This window comes from Anoplophora glabripennis, unplaced genomic scaffold, assembly GCF_000390285.2.
Source record: "Anoplophora glabripennis isolate ALB-LARVAE unplaced genomic scaffold, Agla_2.0 scaffold139, whole genome shotgun sequence".
Lineage (NCBI taxonomy): Eukaryota > Metazoa > Arthropoda > Insecta > Coleoptera > Cerambycidae > Anoplophora > Anoplophora glabripennis.
In genome coordinates, this window is record NW_019417300.1 from 141,700 (window position 1) to 160,179 (window position 18,480).

The window sequence follows — 18,480 nt, forward strand, 5'->3', positions numbered from 1 at the left end:
CATAAACATGACACTACCCCCGGGGTTTACACAGACGAGCCGGCGAAGCAAGAAGAGCGCCAGAAGAAAGGGCCCTAGCCGGCGGGGCCCAGCCAGGACAAAAGGAGGTCCCACAAAGCGCCTACACCGGCCGCATTTGCGGTCGGGGTAGACGACGGATGGGGCCCACCTACGAAGGCTGTCCAGGCCTACACGAGATGAGGCAGGATAAAGAGGGATAATCCCCCTCGATCCCAAATCATTGAGGCCAATTTCTAGCCATAGAATAATGGCGGCCAATTTCAAGCCATGGAATAATGGCGTACTCTAGGCCAATGGGGCGCTGCCTCCAGTTTCCAGTATATGCTCGAAGTACAGTATAGAACGGACACCCCTGATCTGACCAAGAACCAAGAAAAGAGCATATACCAAAAGTCTATTCAGAGTAGATTCAACAGTTGGGTAATCTATGGTGGATTGGCTGCCTTCCCATCGCTATCTTTATCTGTGATCCATGATTCATGGTTATTTGATTCGTGCGTGTGCTGTCAGTTGTCATTGTGGATCCATCTGAAATTTTTACTAGAGATCACGTTTTTATTATAAAAGAGAAACACATTTTCTCTGAAAGGTATATAAAACCACTGCTAAATACATAAATTATCAAAATGATGGTAAGTTGAAATAGTTTTTTTTATTCTAATTACAATGCGAAAGATCGTGGTTACCGGCTTGCACATGATCATTTCTTTCAATTTTTCTTTTTCTAGCAACCACAAATTCTGCTTTTGAAAGAAGGAACCGATACATCTCAGGGTAAACCGCAGCTTGTCTCAAATATAAATGCCTGCCAGTCTGTGGTTGATGCGGTACGGACCACCTTAGGACCAAGGGGTATGGATAAGTTAATTGTTGAGAAAACCGGCAAAGCTACAATTTCTAATGATGGTGCCACTATTCTGAAGCTGTTGGACATTGTTCATCCAGCAGCGAAAACTTTAGTTGATATTGCAAAGTCTCAAGATGCAGAGGTAGGCGATGGAACTACGAGTGTTGTACTGCTTGCTGGCGAATTTCTGAAGCAAATAAAACCCTATATCGAGGAAGGCGTCCACCCAAGGATTATTATTAAAGCTGTTCGTAAATCTCTTCAGATCTGTCTCGAAAAAATCAACGAACTAGCAATAAAAATCAATAAATCCAATGCTGCAGACTTTAGATCTCTTCTAGAAAAATGTGCTGCCACGGCCATGAGCTCGAAATTGATAAATTTGCAGCGTGACTTCTTTTCCAAAATGGTTGTAGATGCAGTTTTACTTTTAGATGATTTGTTACCGTTGAATATGATTGGTATTAAAAAGGTGCAGGGAGGTGCACTAGAAGAGTCGATTTTAGTAGCCGGAGTTGCTTTTAAGAAGACTTTTTCATATGCCGGTTTCGAAATGCAACCTAAAATTTATAAGAACTGTAAAATAGCTCTTTTGAATATAGAATTGGAACTTAAGGCTGAGAGAGATAACGCCGAGGTTAGAGTAGACAATGTTAAAGAATACCAGAAAATTGTCGATGCTGAATGGAAAATTCTGTACCAAAAGTTGCAGAAGATTCACGAATCTGGGGCAAATGTGGTTCTGTCGAAGTTACCCATTGGAGATGTTGCCACACAATATTTTGCTGACAGGTATCGTAAAATTTTGTATCGTTTGATAAAATTAAAAAAAAATTTGTTTGAATTTGTATTAACCCAATTAATACCTTTAAAGTAAAGTAAAAATATATTTCTTTAGGGATATGTTCTGCGCCGGACGTGTTCAAGAAGACGACCTAAAACGTACCCTTAAGGCATGCGGGGGAGCCGTTATGACGACAGCTCACGACCTTAACGACTCCGTTCTCGGAAAATGTGATCTGTTCGAGGAACGCCAGATCGGCGGAGAAAGATACAACCTCTTCAAGGGCTGTCCAAATGCGAAGACGTGCACGTTAATCCTCAGAGGCGGCGCCGAACAGTTCTTAGAGGAAACCGAACGGTCATTGCACGACGCTATAATGATCGTCAGAAGAACGATTAAAAACGACGCCGTTGTAGCTGGAGGGGGAGCCATAGAAATGGAGTTGTCAAAGATATTAAGAGATTATTCTCGCACCATCGCGGGGAAGGAACAGTTACTGATCGGCGCTATCGCCAAAGCTTTAGAAGTTATCCCGAGGCAGTTGTGCGACAACGCAGGTTTCGATGCCACCAATATACTGAACAAACTCAGACAGAAACACGCTCAGGGCAACTGCTGGTACGGGGTTGACGTCACCAAGGAAGATATTAGCGATAATTTCGAGGCGTGCGTTTGGGAGCCCGCTGTTATTAAGGTTAATGCCCTGACGGCGGCCACCGAGGCCACTTGCTTGATTTTGTCTGTCGACGAGACTATTAAAAACCAAAAATCCGAAGCTCCTCCACAGATGGGAGGCAGGGGCATGGGTAGACCAATGTAACTTCGCTTCTGCTTTGAGTATATCCTAATTTTATGTTCATTATTTAATTAATAGTAGTAAAACTTGTGTACGCTAATTTTTTGTGTTTGCTCTTAACACTTTTCTAATAAAGTTTAAACAAAAACTTTTCCCTGTTTTATTCACTGTCTACATAATCACGATTATTCTGCAAGACTTATCGATTTTGTTAGAAAATGAATTCTTTTGATTGCTTCTCTCAATTTAACTGGATAACATTTAAAATCAAAAACTTCCTTCAAATTGTCCATTCGTAAACGACGACTCCTTAAGTTACCGTCAATTGAAACAAATAAGAGTATCCTGAAAGTTCATTAAATATTATTTATTGAACATAAATTGTTACGCAAGAGATTTTAGTAGTCCATTTAATACTTGCAATGAAATAGAATTATTTTCTCCATGTGTATAAATCAATAAGATTTAAAGGGTTAAAACGTGGTATGGAATGAATGGAAAATATTTGTGGGCTCAAAAAATCTAAAAAGGTAGACTATAATGATTCTGACCAATCACAAACTGCATTTAGTTCCTCTCTAACTCCTCCAGTTTTCGAGATTTTTCAATTCCTCTCTTGACGGAAGCTCCTGCACAAAAGCCGCCCTTCCCAGCATGATTAGCACAAAATAATGATTAGTCACCCCAGATGGATACAGAATCGCCTTTAGTAAAGCACTTGATTTTTTTTTATTTTCAAGCTAATAGAAACACATTCCTATCCTATTAATCATTATTAGTTCAATAAAGTGGAACGCTGGAACGCTACTTGCAACCATAGATAAGAACAAGTACTTGCATATGCATTGCAAATTGCAACTACGGATTACAAAAAGTTCTTGCCTTAGACAGTTCTTGCAACGATTGACCAAAAAAGCTGCTTATATAGTTCCAAATTTTCATTCCGTCATCTGTCATTCAGAAACTGCACTAAACCGCGGAGGAATTCTTTACCAGGTAACCAACTGTAACAGACTCACATCACTGGTGCATTCATTGAACATTTAAAGTATAGATGGCGCCGCCTCCTTTCAAAAATAAAAAAGGTTATTACAAACAACTAAAAGTTGTTTCTTGCTGGGTTACTTGCATAAGAACTTATCACCTCAGCTTATTCAGCGACCCTAGTCCCTAGTTACTTGCGAACCGCGTTACCGTGGGCACTTTAATTCTATTTGTAATCATCAAGGTCATTTGCATCGATGGTCGATGGAAAAATGAAAAGGAGTGTTAAGATTAAGTCATTCATTACAAATGATAATATAACTTGTGAATATAACCCAGGTGTGTAGTTTCTAAAAACATATAATACAGTAGTCTCCATGATAATCCATGATATAACCTAAGAACCTCGAGTTCCGCCAAAACTGGTGTCGAGCCTGATACCGAAAAAGTTGGGTTGGATTGTCGCTCACTAGAGCGCGCCACACGGACGCGGACCCAACTTTTCCGTAAAGATATGGTGATGACCTTGAAAGCGACCGCATTCACCGTTAGTTTTGTGCGCCATCTCTTGTTTAATAGCATAATATCTTGAATTTTAAATTTTAGAATCTATCACCGTTATGTCGGTAAGATAAAACAACAACCACACTAACCACAGACAACAACAACATTATAACCTAAAAGTAAGGCGTTTTGTTATATGAAATGTCTGTATATTCAGTAATTTTAAGAGTAATATTTGTGTATATTGAGATCTAAAAGTATATTTAAGAACTGTAAGGTGAAATGAATAACACTATTGACGATTTCTTCAATGAGATTAGTGATCTCGAGCAGTCCAAGCAATCAAAGCAGAACCAGTCAGGTAAATATGTTCATTCAAATTCAAATATTAAAATTATTACTACATCTGTGTCTGTCTAAGTACAGTTTGGCAAGAGTGTTATGATGAACTTACGGGTTATTCATACTACTGGAATACCAAGACTGATGAGGTAACATGGACTACCCCTGCAGATTTTAAATCAGTAAAAGATCAGAAGAAAGGGAAAATGTCTCCTAGGAAAAAGGAGTTGTATGTTCCTCCTAGAGCGGCACCAGTACTACCAAGCACAAGCGCAAAAGTGTCTCAGACGTCCATTAAAATATACTCCATTGGTGATAATTCGAAGAAGAAATTTCCTCCCGTTCAGAGTAACAAGGCAAAAACAGTAGAAAATAGGAAATCAGAGAAGAAACCTTTTAGAAGAGATAGTGATTCTGAAGACGAGTAAGTTTAGTGAGATATTCAAGGGAGACATTACCGATTTTGTTTTTTCATATTTTGTTTTTAGAAAAATTGAACTGATCTCGTCTTATGGAGGCGATACGGAATCCGAAAGTGAAGAATCTGATCTTCCCATTCAAAATGTAAGTCTTTATAAAGTTTTATACCCATTTTTTTATGTCAAATATTGCTTTAATGAAATAAAAATGTTTGTGATGATACAAAACTCAGAAGTTACAAGTCTTGTGTAACTCATGATTCTAAAGTTTTCAATCTGACTTCAATTTTAGTTTGCTTGTGATGATTTTCTGCTAGAGTTCTTCTTGTTTGTAAAGAATTCGCAGTTTCTGAAGCAATCTTTTATTTAAAATAAAGAAAAAAACAGTAAGCTATTGTTATTTGTGTATTTGTGATACAGGATGTTAGTGAAAAAACAAAAGGGAATGATAGCAATCTCTCAGATGACGATGATGTAGATATATTAACAAAGATACAGAAAAGGGCAAAAGAATTAAAAGAAATGGGGGGAGATTTGCCGCCAGAGTTGGCGAATGTCGTAGATGCCCCAAAAAATAACGGAAAACCTTCCCCAGAAAGGGAAAAAAAATCCGCAAGTTCCTTTTCTTTAGTTGCTGGATACAGCGACAGTGAGGAGGAACAGGAAAGCGAAGAGGTCAAGTCTATATTTCCTATTCCTCCCGAACCACCGAAAGTAGCACATAGCACACTATTTCCAATCACAAAACCGATAGATGTGAAAGACTTCTTGCAACCACCCGAAAGCAAAGTTGAAACTCCCAACAATGATTTCGATTCAAAGGCGTTTCAGAGAAAAAGGCGCATTGGTGTCGCTTTGGTAAACACCGGCAAGAAAAAAGAAGAGAATTTGGATGAATTAGAGACCGAAGCAAGAGGTTTGGGGTTTAAGAGCGAAGATGCCACAACACCAAACACTAAAGACAATATTTATGCGGGATTCAGGAAAGGTGGTGTTATGTTCGTGAAGTCAGACGTATTAAATCCATCTTTACCAAAAACTGATGACTCAGGAAACGTGGAGACCAAAACAGAGGAAGTATCTAATGTTAAACAGGCTGACTTGGAGGAGGTTTATTCCACGTTGATGGAAAAATTGGGGTTTTTGAGTGAGGGAAGGCCTCTTGTTTCTCCTGTGCAAATAATGAGTATACAAGCTGAGGTAAATATTTGTGTTAATAAGAAAAATAATTCTATCTGCCAAGGCAGTGATGGGACAGAAGATATGTTGGAATTTTTAAATCTTATAATTTGAGTTTATCTTATCTGAATTTAACAAACTATGACTGATTTTAAATAGCTATTTAATATGATTTATTTTATTGGAAACACCTCAAAAGTTAGTTTGTATGCCCACAATAGGCGTTTTCCTAAATAATGTTGGTCTGACTTCTCAAAAAAAAAATAAAAATAAAAATAAACAGCCTTATAAATTTTTTGCAACGTTTGATATTATTAATGATTAATTAAAAAAAATAAATATAAAAACAGTAGTCCACTTCTTTTTCTGTTTTAAATTTATTGTAAAAATTGTGGAAGAGTGTCAGGTGTTGGTATTTAGAAATAAATAAGTAGGTATGATGCATTTTTTTAGTAAGAATAAAATGACAAAATTCTTTATTAGAACTTTTAAAATTAAAAAAAAATTGGGTGAATTTTTTAGCATTCTTTAATCATTTGGAGCAAGTTTTTACGTTCCTTTTTTATTTGGATATTCTGCCGTCACACAGTGCAAAAACACTCAAAATTCCGTGCGAGGTAGAAAAAGTTGTTCAAATTTGGATATATATTTTTTTAAATACTCATGATTATGTCCACTTTCTTATATCACTGCGACAATTGCGATATTTTAAGATCTCAACTGGCGATATCTTAAATACTCTTATAAACTACAATCAGAAATGTTTCCCATGCTTGATACCACGTAATATGAACAATATTTAGCGAATATGAAACATTTAAGGTATAAATTTAAAAACCATTTAATTGTAAACCCTTTAACCACAAATTCTTGAACTCATGAGCCTAAAAACCTAACTTAATAAATCTAAATTCATTAAACTAAACTCACAAAACCCAGACCCATAAAATTTAAATCAATAAAATCTAAACCCGCAAAAACTAAACCAACAGGTTTATCGTTTCTAGAATTTGTGGTTGAAGGGTTTACAATTAACTGGTTTTAAAATTTATACTTTACATTTCTTATATTCGCTAAATATTGTTCATAATTTGTGGTATCGTTTATGAGAAACATTTCTAACTGTAGTTTATAAGAGTATTTAAGATATCGCAAGTTAAGATCTTAAAATATAGCAATTGTTGCAGTGACATAAAAAAGCCGTCATAATTACGAGTATTTAAAAAAAATATATATCCCAATTTGGACAACTTTTACTACCTCGCACAAAATTTTGATTTCTGTGTGACCGCAGAATATCCAAATAAAAAAGGAATGAAATAACTTGCTCTAAATGATTCAAAAATGCTAAAATGCTAAAAAATTCACTTGATTTTTTTTTTATATTAAAACCAAGTTGAAATCTTAAAATATCGCAATTGTCACAATGTGACATAAGAAAACGGACATAATTACGAGTATTTCAAAAAAAATATTACAATTTGGACAACTTTTATTACTTGTACGGAGTTTTGAGCGTCAGTGAAAAAAAAATGTAAAAATTAATCAAATAAACTCTTGTGTTGAAGGAATCTCCCTCAAAAATGGACCAAAAAAATATGGATCACTATGTCGCACACTTCACTTAACATTTCAAAAATCTTTTCATTTTCAAAATTATGACATTTTTTTAAATAGGTTTCAACATTTAAATTTTGTTTGCTTATCTGCCTTCCCCTGCCTTCATATGATATATTCTTACTTGCTTAATCTTTAAATATTTAACGGAAAAAAATGGCACCGGTAGTTTGGAAAATGAAACTAGATTGAGTTTCAAAATGTTAAACAAATGAAGAGCCGTACTAGTTTTTTTCCATTGAGATTTTTGGTTAAGCAAAAATAATTTTATTCACAGGGGACAAAATAATCACAAAAAGTAATTTTCTGAATGAACAGTAAATGTTAAAATTACAAAATTCACCCGACTTTCTTTTTTCATTTTAAAACTTTTCCTCAAAGAATTTTATTTTTAGTATTCGTAAATACTGTATACAGGGTGAGTCATTAATAATAGTACACAGCTTAATGGCAGATTGTTAAAGTCAAAATATAGCGATTGAGCCAAACATGCCTTAATCAATTATTGCTCATTTTCATTCTACAGGGTGTTAAAAGTTGAAAAAATATTTTCTTTTGAAAACGGTTTATCGATTTGTAACTAGTACACATTTTTAATTTAGAACTGAACGTAGTTCAATAATTTGTAGTTAAAAAATTCAAAATTGTAAAATACAAAAAGTTATACAGATTTTTACATTGATAGGACAGTATAACTAGCGCCCTCTAGACGTGATCCCAACACTGTTTCCATGTTCGTATTTGCCTCCTCAAAAAACGTAAAACTACAAACTTTCAAAACAATCGGTCCATACATACTTAAAATATAGATTAAAAAAATTTTTTTTTTCAACTTTAACACCCTGTAGAACGAAAAGGAGCAATAATTGATTAAGGCATGTTTGGCTCAATCACTATATTTTGATGTTATAACAATAACATAACATATAACAATATGCCATTAAGCTGTACCATTATTATTAATGACTCGTCCTGTATATGACAGACTTGTACTATTTTTGGAGTCCTCGTTTTCATATTGATTTTTCTTAAGTTTGTTTAAAAGGACAAACAAACTGAAAAAAAGTATTGTGTTGCAGTAAATATTTTTGAGAAATTAGGTTTGTCACATTATATGAAAAATCACCAGTATTGTTAAGAATAATCGAATTACTGCCTTTTGAAATGAGCCACAGTTTATTGAATTTGGATAAGGCAAACTCAAGTTGCATTTAAAAAATTTCAGCGTATCCTCCATTTTGCTCTTGGCAAAAAAAATTTTGTTTAAGTAAATTTTGCAGAGGTATTTGTAAATTTGGATATTTTTTTATAACCAAGCAAATATATCCCCTAGCGAAGAAGTCAGAAACTTAAAAATATTTAATAGTAACATTTTTTGCCCATATTTATCAATAAATTTTTTTACCTAAAAATCGCAGCACAAATGGTGTCCAAGATATAACTGCTACGAAACCTTAACTAATCATGCTGAATAATGTCGTTTCCTTTCAAGACACTATTCACTGCTATGAAAGAGAACGGACTAAAGCCGTCTTATCTGCAGAGATGGTTGAATAACACCCACGCGGACTTGAACAAATTAGAGAAAGATGCGGCGCCGGAAGGGTGGCTTTTGCAATGGGATAGGTATGGACTGAATTGTTTACTAAATTTTTGTCCCCTCGCCTTCCTTTCCTTCCCTTTGACCATTTTTTTTTTTTTGTAAAAGCGTTTTAAGTTAAATTTGTCAAGAATCGTTGGAGATGCCCCCACAGCAATATTTCCAGGTAAGATGATAGTTGTTATCTTATCTATTTGAAACTGAGTACAATTTTGCAAAAAACTAGTTTAGCTTAGACAAAATCAAGAATAATAAGAAAGTTTATAGTGTTGATGGTCTGTTACTTGAATTTGATTTATAGGGGGTGTAACTTCGATCGGGGGTCGTTATGGATGCTATCTTTGAACTTTAGGAACACATATAAGTTTATTTTCTCAAATTCTGCCATGAAAACTGATTTTTTTTTAAATTTTTTCCATAAATTTCATATCTGGCCACTGGACACAAGTCAATGTCAGAGGTCATTCAAACTGAAATTCACAAACTAAACACTATGCTTTCAAATAGTAACTAATAACTTGGTAAAAATTTGAAATGATTTTACAAAATTTTTAAAACCTATATAAGAATAGTATTTTTATTTGTTTTTTAATATAAATTTTTTATAAAAATAGCAAATAACGAGCGTTCAAATAAAAACGTGGTCGAAGTTGGCTCTGATACATTGGACGTAGGGCGTAGCTTATAGCGACCAACTTAACCTCATTTCTCAACGAGCTGTATAGCAGCTGTCAGTTTCAATAACAAAGCGGCGATACAGCGCTTTGACAGATGACGTTTAAGATCATTTGCTATACGCTACGCCCTACGTCCAAATTTTCAGAACCAACTTGATCACGTTTTTATTTGAACGCTCGTTATATATTTTAAAATATAAATTAGTTTTACAGTCAGTAACGTATCCTAAACATGCTAAAATAATAATTTTTTAAAGAACACAATCTTTTTTCATGTTTAGTGCTTTGTTGGCACTGAAACAAAATATATAAATTTTTTAAAATAATCTCACTAAATCAACCAAGAGCAAACTGTTTCGACAAAATTATTTTTTCTCTGCCACTGTTAGTTTCATACAGTTATTTTAAAAAGGTAACAAGCAACACTGATGCGGCAGTGGCGGTACAAAGGCGAGTTTAAGTGGTGTTTGAAAAATGAATTGAAATGAACTCAAATGAAATGAATGAATAAATGAAATGAACTCGAAATGTTTCAGTGTAGTATTCTGGGGAACACATATTTTGCCCCTAAAAAAACTGACCCTCTACTTAAAGTTACATCCTTTATACGGGGTGTTTTTTAAGTTGTACTTTTCCTTTTAATACAACAAGAATTCAAAATAATAAAATAAAAATTTTTCGAAAAGCCAGTTACTTATGTACTAAGTCAGTAAGGTGATTCTTTGTAATAATTATGTTCTCTGTTTGACTTTCGTGTAGCTATTATCACATGACAGGAATCGTGTGGTTTTTTTGTCTTTGAATTCTGGTAATAATCGTATAAAGGCTATACCTTTGACCCTTAGAAACAGTATCATAATTTTCACCAAATTACCATTAACTATTTGTTTTACCGCCCTATTGTCATATTACCTGAGGAGTGCAGCGATGTTATGTGGTTTCCATAAACTATAATAGGTCATGTCCAGAGGTCGTTGATGCTGACATCCACAAACTAAACATGGTGCTTTAAAAAGTAGTAACAAATACTTTTTATTTAAAATACAGTGAAAATTGGTTATAACGACATTGCTTTATACGACATATTGGATATAACGACGGAATTTGGAAGTCCCGATTAAATCCTACAGAAATAACATATTAAAAATATCGTTGATTATAACAACCAATAGTGATATACGGCCTTAAAACCAATGCACCGCTCTTACGCCTAAATAAGTGTGAAATATTTTAGGGGTTGGTTGGCGAAGTTATTTTGTGAAAAATGGATTATGTCAATATCATTAAAACTCTTTGAAATAATTAATATAAATAAATAAAAAATTAAAATTTAAACACTGTATCTCGGACACTAAATAAAACAGGCCCTAAAATGGAACCCTGTGGAACACCAGAAGAAATTTGCCTAGGTTTAGATAATTTGTCCCATAACCTTACAACCTGTGTGCGATCCTGCAAGTATGATTGAATGAGTGCATTGGCTTCGTTTTGAAACCCACATGATTCAAGAATAGATAATAGTATCAAAGGCTTTAATAAAATCTAGTAATAGCATCGTAGTATTTTTTCTTTCATCCACAGCTTGAATAATGTCGTCAGTGATATGCATTAGTGCTGTAGCACAGCTGTATCCTGGTCGAAATCCAGACTGAATCGATGGAAGAATGTAATTAATTTCTAAGAAATTGTGAATTTGATTCTCCATTACTTTTTCAGCAACTTTAGATAGACAGGGTAAAATGCTATTCGGCCTTAAATCCGATATTTGTTTTGGATCATTAATTTTAGGTATCCTCGATAATTTTTAAGATGCCAGCGCACCAAGCGGCGAAAGCAATAAGCTCCGAGACAAGGTAATTTTGACATTGCCGTTTGTGTTTACACATTCATTTGAATAACATTTGTCTTATTTGCCATTATTATTAGTAATTTTGTTATCAAATTGCGGTTATTTGACTTTTGTTTTATTTTATAGGTTTTAAGTATTTCATAAATAAATTTTAAGGCAAGTATTTATGTCTACTTTATTTGTCTCTAGCATTACAATTTAATGTACATTTTATTAGGTTATAACTATGAACTTATCCGTTGTGGAATACATTTCCTATTTACATATATGNTATTATTTTAAAATATAAATTAGTTTTACAGTCAGTAACGTATCCTAAACATGCTAAAATAATAATTTTTTAAAGAACACAATCTTTTTTCATGTTTAGTGCTTTGTTGGCACTGAAACAAAATATATAAATTTTTTAAAATAATCTCACTAAATCAACCAAGAGCAAACTGTTTCGACAAAATTATTTTTTCTCTGCCACTGTTAGTTTCATACAGTTATTTTAAAAAGGTAACAAGCAACACTGATGCGGCAGTGGCGGTACAAAGGCGAGTTTAAGTGGTGTTTGAAAAATGAATTGAAATGAACTCAAATGAAATGAATGAATAAATGAAATGAACTCGAAATGTTTCAGTGTAGTATTCTGGGGAACACATATTTTGCCCCTAAAAAAACTGACCCTCTACTTAAAGTTACATCCTTTATACGGGGTGTTTTTTAAGTTGTACTTTTCCTTTTAATACAACAAGAATTCAAAATAATAAAATAAAAATTTTTCAAAGTGCCAGTTACTTATGTACTAAGTCAGTAAGGTGATTCTTTGTAATAATTATGTTCTCCGTTTGACTTTCGTGTAGCTATTATCACACGACAGCAATCGTGTTGTTTTTTGTCTTTGAATTCGGGTAATAATCGTATACAGACTATACCTTTGACCTTTATAAACAGTATCATAATTTTATTTTCTCAAATTCTGTTGTGAATATTGATATTTTTCAACCATAATAATTACGAATAAAAATTACTAGAGTATATCCTAAAAACTATTTTCATACCCTGCTACTGGACAGACTAGTACCAATCCGGGCATTCTCTTTTCGCCAAATTACCATTGACTATTTGTTTTACTGCCTTGTTGTCATATTACCTCAGGAGTGGAGCGATGTTATATGGTTTCCATAAACTATTATAGGCCATATCCAGAGGTCGTTGATGCTGACATCCACAAACTAAACACGGTGCTTTACAAAGTAGTAACAAATACTTTTTATTTAAAATACAGTGAAAATTTGTTATAACGACATTGATTATATGACTTGGATATAACGACGGAATTTGGAAGTCCCAATTAAATCTTAGAGAAATAACATATTAAAAATATCGTTGATTATAACAACCAATAGTGATATACAGCCTTAAAACCAATGCACCGCTCTTACGCCCTCCCCGCCAGCATCCACGCTTTTGACACCAGTTAGTACGTTTGGGACAAATTACGACTTATCTATGCATACAGTTATATTACATACAAGGTGTTTGTAAATAAGTGTGAAATATTTTAGGGGGTGGCTGCCGAAGTTATTTTGTGAAAAATGGTTTATGTCAATATCATTAACTCTTTGAAATAATTAATATAAATAAATAAAAAATTAAAATTTAAACACTGTATCTCGGAAACGAAGCATATTTCGACCTACGTTTATATGAGCTTTTTTTTTTCACAAAATAACTTCGGCAACCACCCCCTAAAATATTTCACATTTATTTACAAACACCCTGTATATTTAGTAATTATTACACTTTCTATCACGATCTTGAAGAGAAAAGTGTTTAATAAGGAAGAAAAATCACATGTAATATAGAGACTAAAAAAAGGAGAAACTAATGCAAGCAAGAAAAAGAATGTGAAGAAGAATAAAATAAAGTTTCTATTTGAAAACAATTAATTGAAAATGAAGCGTGCGAGATCTTTTGAATACAAAGCAATACATGTACATACTTAAAGACTTGTATTGTAAATTTTTAAATTTTTCTATAAAAGTTTTAATTAAAATATATGTAACTGCTTATTATGTCTATGTTATAACAACCGTAAACAAGCGGTTCCTTGAAGATCATTATAACTGATTTTCACTGTATTCAGTAAACGTGAATTTTTCTATCCCTGCTTGAAAATTAGATTTCTACGTTGAATTCTATCAAAGAAAAAGTCCAACTTGGAAAACACCCATTTCCTAAGTAACTAATATTTCTAAATCGAAGGCATGATATATTGTACTCAGTTCGGCAGGATGTAGTATAGGTACTTCATTTATATGCGATATATTCATTAAGCAGTTATAAGTTCAAACATAAAGTATATCACTTTTTTTCTAAAAAAAAGTGTGAAACCAAGTACAGTTTTAATGTATCGGATGAAGGTTTGTAAAAAGATTTCTACCGTTTACTGAATTTAAATAAATATGTAATTCGTCTATATTGGATATCTAACAATTTCTCTATGTTTAGGACGGTTGGAGTCGGAAAATTCGTGCGGTGCTTCGAAGATTCTACCTGCAGAACCACATGGAATCGACTGGAAAACGAAATGTTTAATTTATTAAATTTTATGTTTAATCTTTGATATCTGACAATTATCTAAAAAAAACTTTTCTAAACAGGTAGAGTATAAATAATTATCGAGTATAACTGAATATTTTTTTAATAAAAGAATTCAGTTGCTCGCAGAAGGTGTCATAAAATAATTTTACGGTGATTGAACTAAACACGAAGAAAATGGAGATCGGCTATAGCTACAGATTTTGGGATGAAAATTTCATAATCGTTAATTTTAAAGGTTAATATTATTTATCGAGTGGGCTATTTTTTTTCCTAAGAATGTCGTATTGGTTTTCGAGCAATTTTTTATTTATTCATCTGTCAGGTGTACGCACTACAAACCATTAAGTACATGTTATTTTTTTTTTGTATGATTTCAAAGATAAAATAAATTTCGGTGGAACAGAAGTAAATATTTTTCTCATACGACGCACGGGTGTTTTCGACGTACTCTATCTTGGGCCTCTTCCCTGATTTTAGATCGCATAAGAGGTATTACTACCAAAACCAGACGACGGGGGAGAGCCAGTGGGAATATCCTCAGCCTGACATCTCCAGGTGTGACGAGGCCATGGACATTTCCACCACTCCGCCACCCGCCGAACCGACCATACACCTGTCACCTCCCCTACCTCCCATCATCAGGAGTCCCACCCCACCCCCTCCCCCTATTATAAGCCGGAAGGACGAGGAGGACGTCAAGACCAAAGTGCCAGGTAAGGAGTTGTACCAAAATTCCAAAGTAACGGTAAGTCTCGTAAATAAATCAAACCAATTTTTTTTATGTATTGTTTTATTGTTACAAGCTTGATTTGTTTATGGTGAAAAAAAAGAGTGATGAGCAAAACTGCATGGTTTTTTAATTATCTTTGTCTCAGTTTTCAGCTTAGGCGTTTCCTTTAGTGTCATATCCATGAACGTGGGAAAAACATGTTATTATTTTCACGTCTTAGTTCAGTGTGTTTCTTAAAAACGGAATAATGTGCGAGTTTTAGTGGCTAATCTGTTAATAACCGGTATAATATGTACATAATCAATACTTGTCAAAGCATTTGAGCACGAAACGAGGATATGTCAGTGAGTGATGCCGTAGAAATGAACAGTTCATTAAAAAAAGTGTTAAAGAGTGGTGAAAGTGTTGAAAAGCAAAAAAGAAAAACACAATGCAGAAAAAAATAGGAATATGTACAAATTTTACTTTGAAAACGAACTTAACCAACATTAAAAAAAACTGTAATCACAGAAGACATACTAAGCGTGAACTAAACTTTCATTACTTAAAACGAAACTAAAAAGTACGCTAATAGAGACAAAAAAAAAACGGAATTGCACTATGGCGAAGAGACCAAATTTATACTGGGTGTCCCATTTTAATTGATACACATAGATGTTTCGTCAGAGAAACCCCCAATCTAAAAAGTTGTTCAGTTCACTGGGGGAAACCAGCTGCTTACCTAGGATTTGACCTTGACCTCACCTTGAAGATCGTTTGAAGGACAACTTCGGAATTTTAAATGGGACTCCCTATTTTTAACTTGGAAATAGATTCAGCAGAAAATTTTACATCTGGACGTGATCATAACTTTGACCTTGAGTCAAGGTCAAAACAAGTTTAAATGATTCGTCACCCTTAAAGTAGCCTCGGAATAAGATGTCGATGGGATTTCCATCAATGTGCTCAATCAATACCTTCGGTTCGTCCTTGACCTCCACTTTGTCAAGGTCATTTGAAGGTCGGCTATAAAAATCGACCTTCACCTCACCAAATATTTTCAAGTATCTAGATGCTTTATTTGAAGCTGTGCAACATTTTGAAAATTCGAAAATATTTTTCAAAATTTAAAAACAAATTATTTTGCGAAAACTATCTAACCGATTTTAATGACATTTGGTGTGCTGTTTTATTACATTCTAAAGTTTTTTTTTAGCAAAATTAGAATGCCCTCGGAGCAATTAAAATGTTTTAAAAAAATTATCCAAAAAACTTGATTATGTTGCCTTTTTTTCATCAATTATTGCTATTTTTTTTTACAGTATATTGTGCAAAATTCAATTCTAAATGCATAGGTTCCAAGATATAAGTATAAAACACAAATAAAATGGGTATTTTTTAAAAAATTTTAAACATATGTATTTGTAATTTTGAAAATGTTCCGAACCTCGCCCAGATCTAGGGATCTACACTTTTATTATGCGAGTTGTACTGAAGGTAATTCAGAAAAAATTTGCGTGCCCCCTCTCACATCCACCTCAAAACAGATCCGCCCTGGTCTATAGGGCCATCTAAAGTCATTAGTTTATACTAATCCAATGGAAAATGTGGAAAATTTAAGAAATCGGATAATTGCTAGGTGTAACCCATCCAAGTTCCAGCCTGCGTCCGCGATGCTTACCTCGGCCGATCGAAATCCATGGGCCAAGACACCCGGCTAGGCGGTCCCCGCAGTATATTGTATATTAAATATTAAGAGCTATTATTTTATGTTTATAGGCTCTTACTTTAGAAATTCAATAGTTTTTGTGGTTACTGAGTGATTTTAGATAAAATATTGTAGGTAACTTTGTATAAAAAGAGATTTTCAAAGTGTGTATGTTAAACACGGCCTTTGGTCCTGCTCCACCTGTTACGTGTCTTGTGCCAAAAACACTTTGCTATACTAAATATTTCAATGAGTTTATTTGTTTTTTTTCCTGTTTGCAATCAGGTGTTGTAATCTTTAGCATACTAACTTTTTAATTTCAGACGTTCCTTTGCCTCCCGAACCAGTAGCTCCCGCCAAATTCTTAAACGACGGTGAGCCGTTACCACCCGGAGTTGATTTACCGGAAATCATTGCTTATAATAAACCAAAGGTTTGTAAATTTATCAACTTAGGGATCAGTTTAATTTATTTCTTTTTGTGATGCAGGAAAAAGAGGCAAAGACAGCCGATCCTCTGTTTTCCGCTTTGGATTCCTTTTACTCCGATATCGCCTCTATGGAGAATCCAAATTCGTCTTCCCCTCCACCTCCCCCACCCCCCGCAGAGGACAGCAAAGCACTATCGGATCCTTCAGTAGAACCACCCAAGAAGAAGAAGAAGACAAAGGTTAGTCTTTTGTTCATATTTCCCATAGTGTAATTAATTTAAAATACGAGTTATTCTGCGTCAACAGGTGAAACTGGCTCCCGGTCTGGCCATGAAGAAGAAAGGAGTTTCCCAACTGGTAGAAAAATGGAAAAATGTACAGCAACATTATAATGATTAAGTAATTGATGTAAATAGTATTATATATTTTGTCTTTTTAATAAATTATTTTAAAATTAATTTTTTTATCGTAAAATTTATATTTTCTTGGAATACTTATTTGGCAGTAGAATGAAATTCACTCGGGACTTCGAATACGACACTAATTAAATTTAAAAAGTAACTCAAAAATTATTCATTTCTAAAAGTTACTGGCGTAAAAATTCTGGGGTTCTCAATGATTAAATTTAATCTTTTTAAACCCTTGATTTATTGAAGTTTTCATATACAGGGTGTTTGTAAATAAGTGCGAAATATTTTAGGGTGGCTGCTGAAAATATTTTGTGAAAAAAATTCATATAAACGTGGGTCGAAATATGTTTCGTTTCGAGCTACAGTGTTTGAATTTTAATTTTTATTTATTTTTATTAATTATTTCAAATAGTTTTAGAGTTATATTGACTCGAAATTTGATGGTTGTATTTTATTTAGAAGTATTGACAGCAACCTACTAGATAATGTATCAATAGAAATTAAAATACACAAAACTTGTAATAAAATATGGTTTATTTTTTTCCTCAAAAACGGGGCATCCTACGAAGAAAATTCAAGAGACCAATTTCATTCAGAATTGATGGCGGATTTCTAAAACAATATCAAAACGGGAAATAGTGGCGTACCAATTTTTTTTTATTTAAAAAGGTTGTTATTCTCGCACGAACGCCACTGGTGCAAGTGGAAATATTCGGATAACCCCAAAAAATGAACATTTATCTCTCCAAAGCGTTTTTTAAATTTCGGGTCAATATCAAAACTGAAATAATAAAAATAAATAAAAAATTAAAATTTAAACACTATCTCGGAAACGAAGCATATTTGGACCTACGTTTATATGAACTTTTTTTCACAAAAAACTTCGGCAACCACCCCCTAAAATATTTCGCACTTATTTGCAAATGGCCTGTAGACACATAGACTTAAAAAACGTCCTGTATACAGGGTGTTCCTAAATATCATGTACATAAGGGAGGGGGTCATTATTTGG

The 18,480-nt window shown here is 33.8% G+C and overlaps 2 protein-coding genes across 2 annotated transcripts; both read left to right on the top strand.

The window, feature by feature from the left end:
- Window positions 1-502: 502 nt before the first annotated feature.
- On the top strand, window positions 503-2,599 carry LOC108906336 (T-complex protein 1 subunit eta). Its single transcript, XM_018709566.1, has 3 exons — window positions 503-653; window positions 750-1,660; window positions 1,767-2,599. Exons 1-3 carry the CDS (start codon window positions 648-650, stop codon window positions 2,470-2,472), a joined length of 1,623 nt encoding a protein of 540 aa, XP_018565082.1. The 5' UTR covers window positions 503-647; the 3' UTR covers window positions 2,473-2,599.
- Window positions 2,600-4,116: 1,517 nt separating this feature from the next.
- LOC108906373 (formin-binding protein 4) lies at window positions 4,117-17,516 on the top strand. The gene is made up of 9 exons (XM_018709608.1): window positions 4,117-4,297; window positions 4,363-4,702; window positions 4,767-4,842; window positions 5,118-5,897; window positions 8,986-9,119; window positions 14,689-14,924; window positions 16,952-17,061; window positions 17,118-17,297; window positions 17,365-17,516. The coding sequence occupies exons 1-9, from the start codon at window positions 4,219-4,221 to the stop codon at window positions 17,455-17,457; spliced, it is 2,028 nt and encodes a 675-aa protein (XP_018565124.1). The 5' UTR covers window positions 4,117-4,218; the 3' UTR covers window positions 17,458-17,516.
- The last annotated feature ends 964 nt before the right edge of the window (window positions 17,517-18,480 follow it).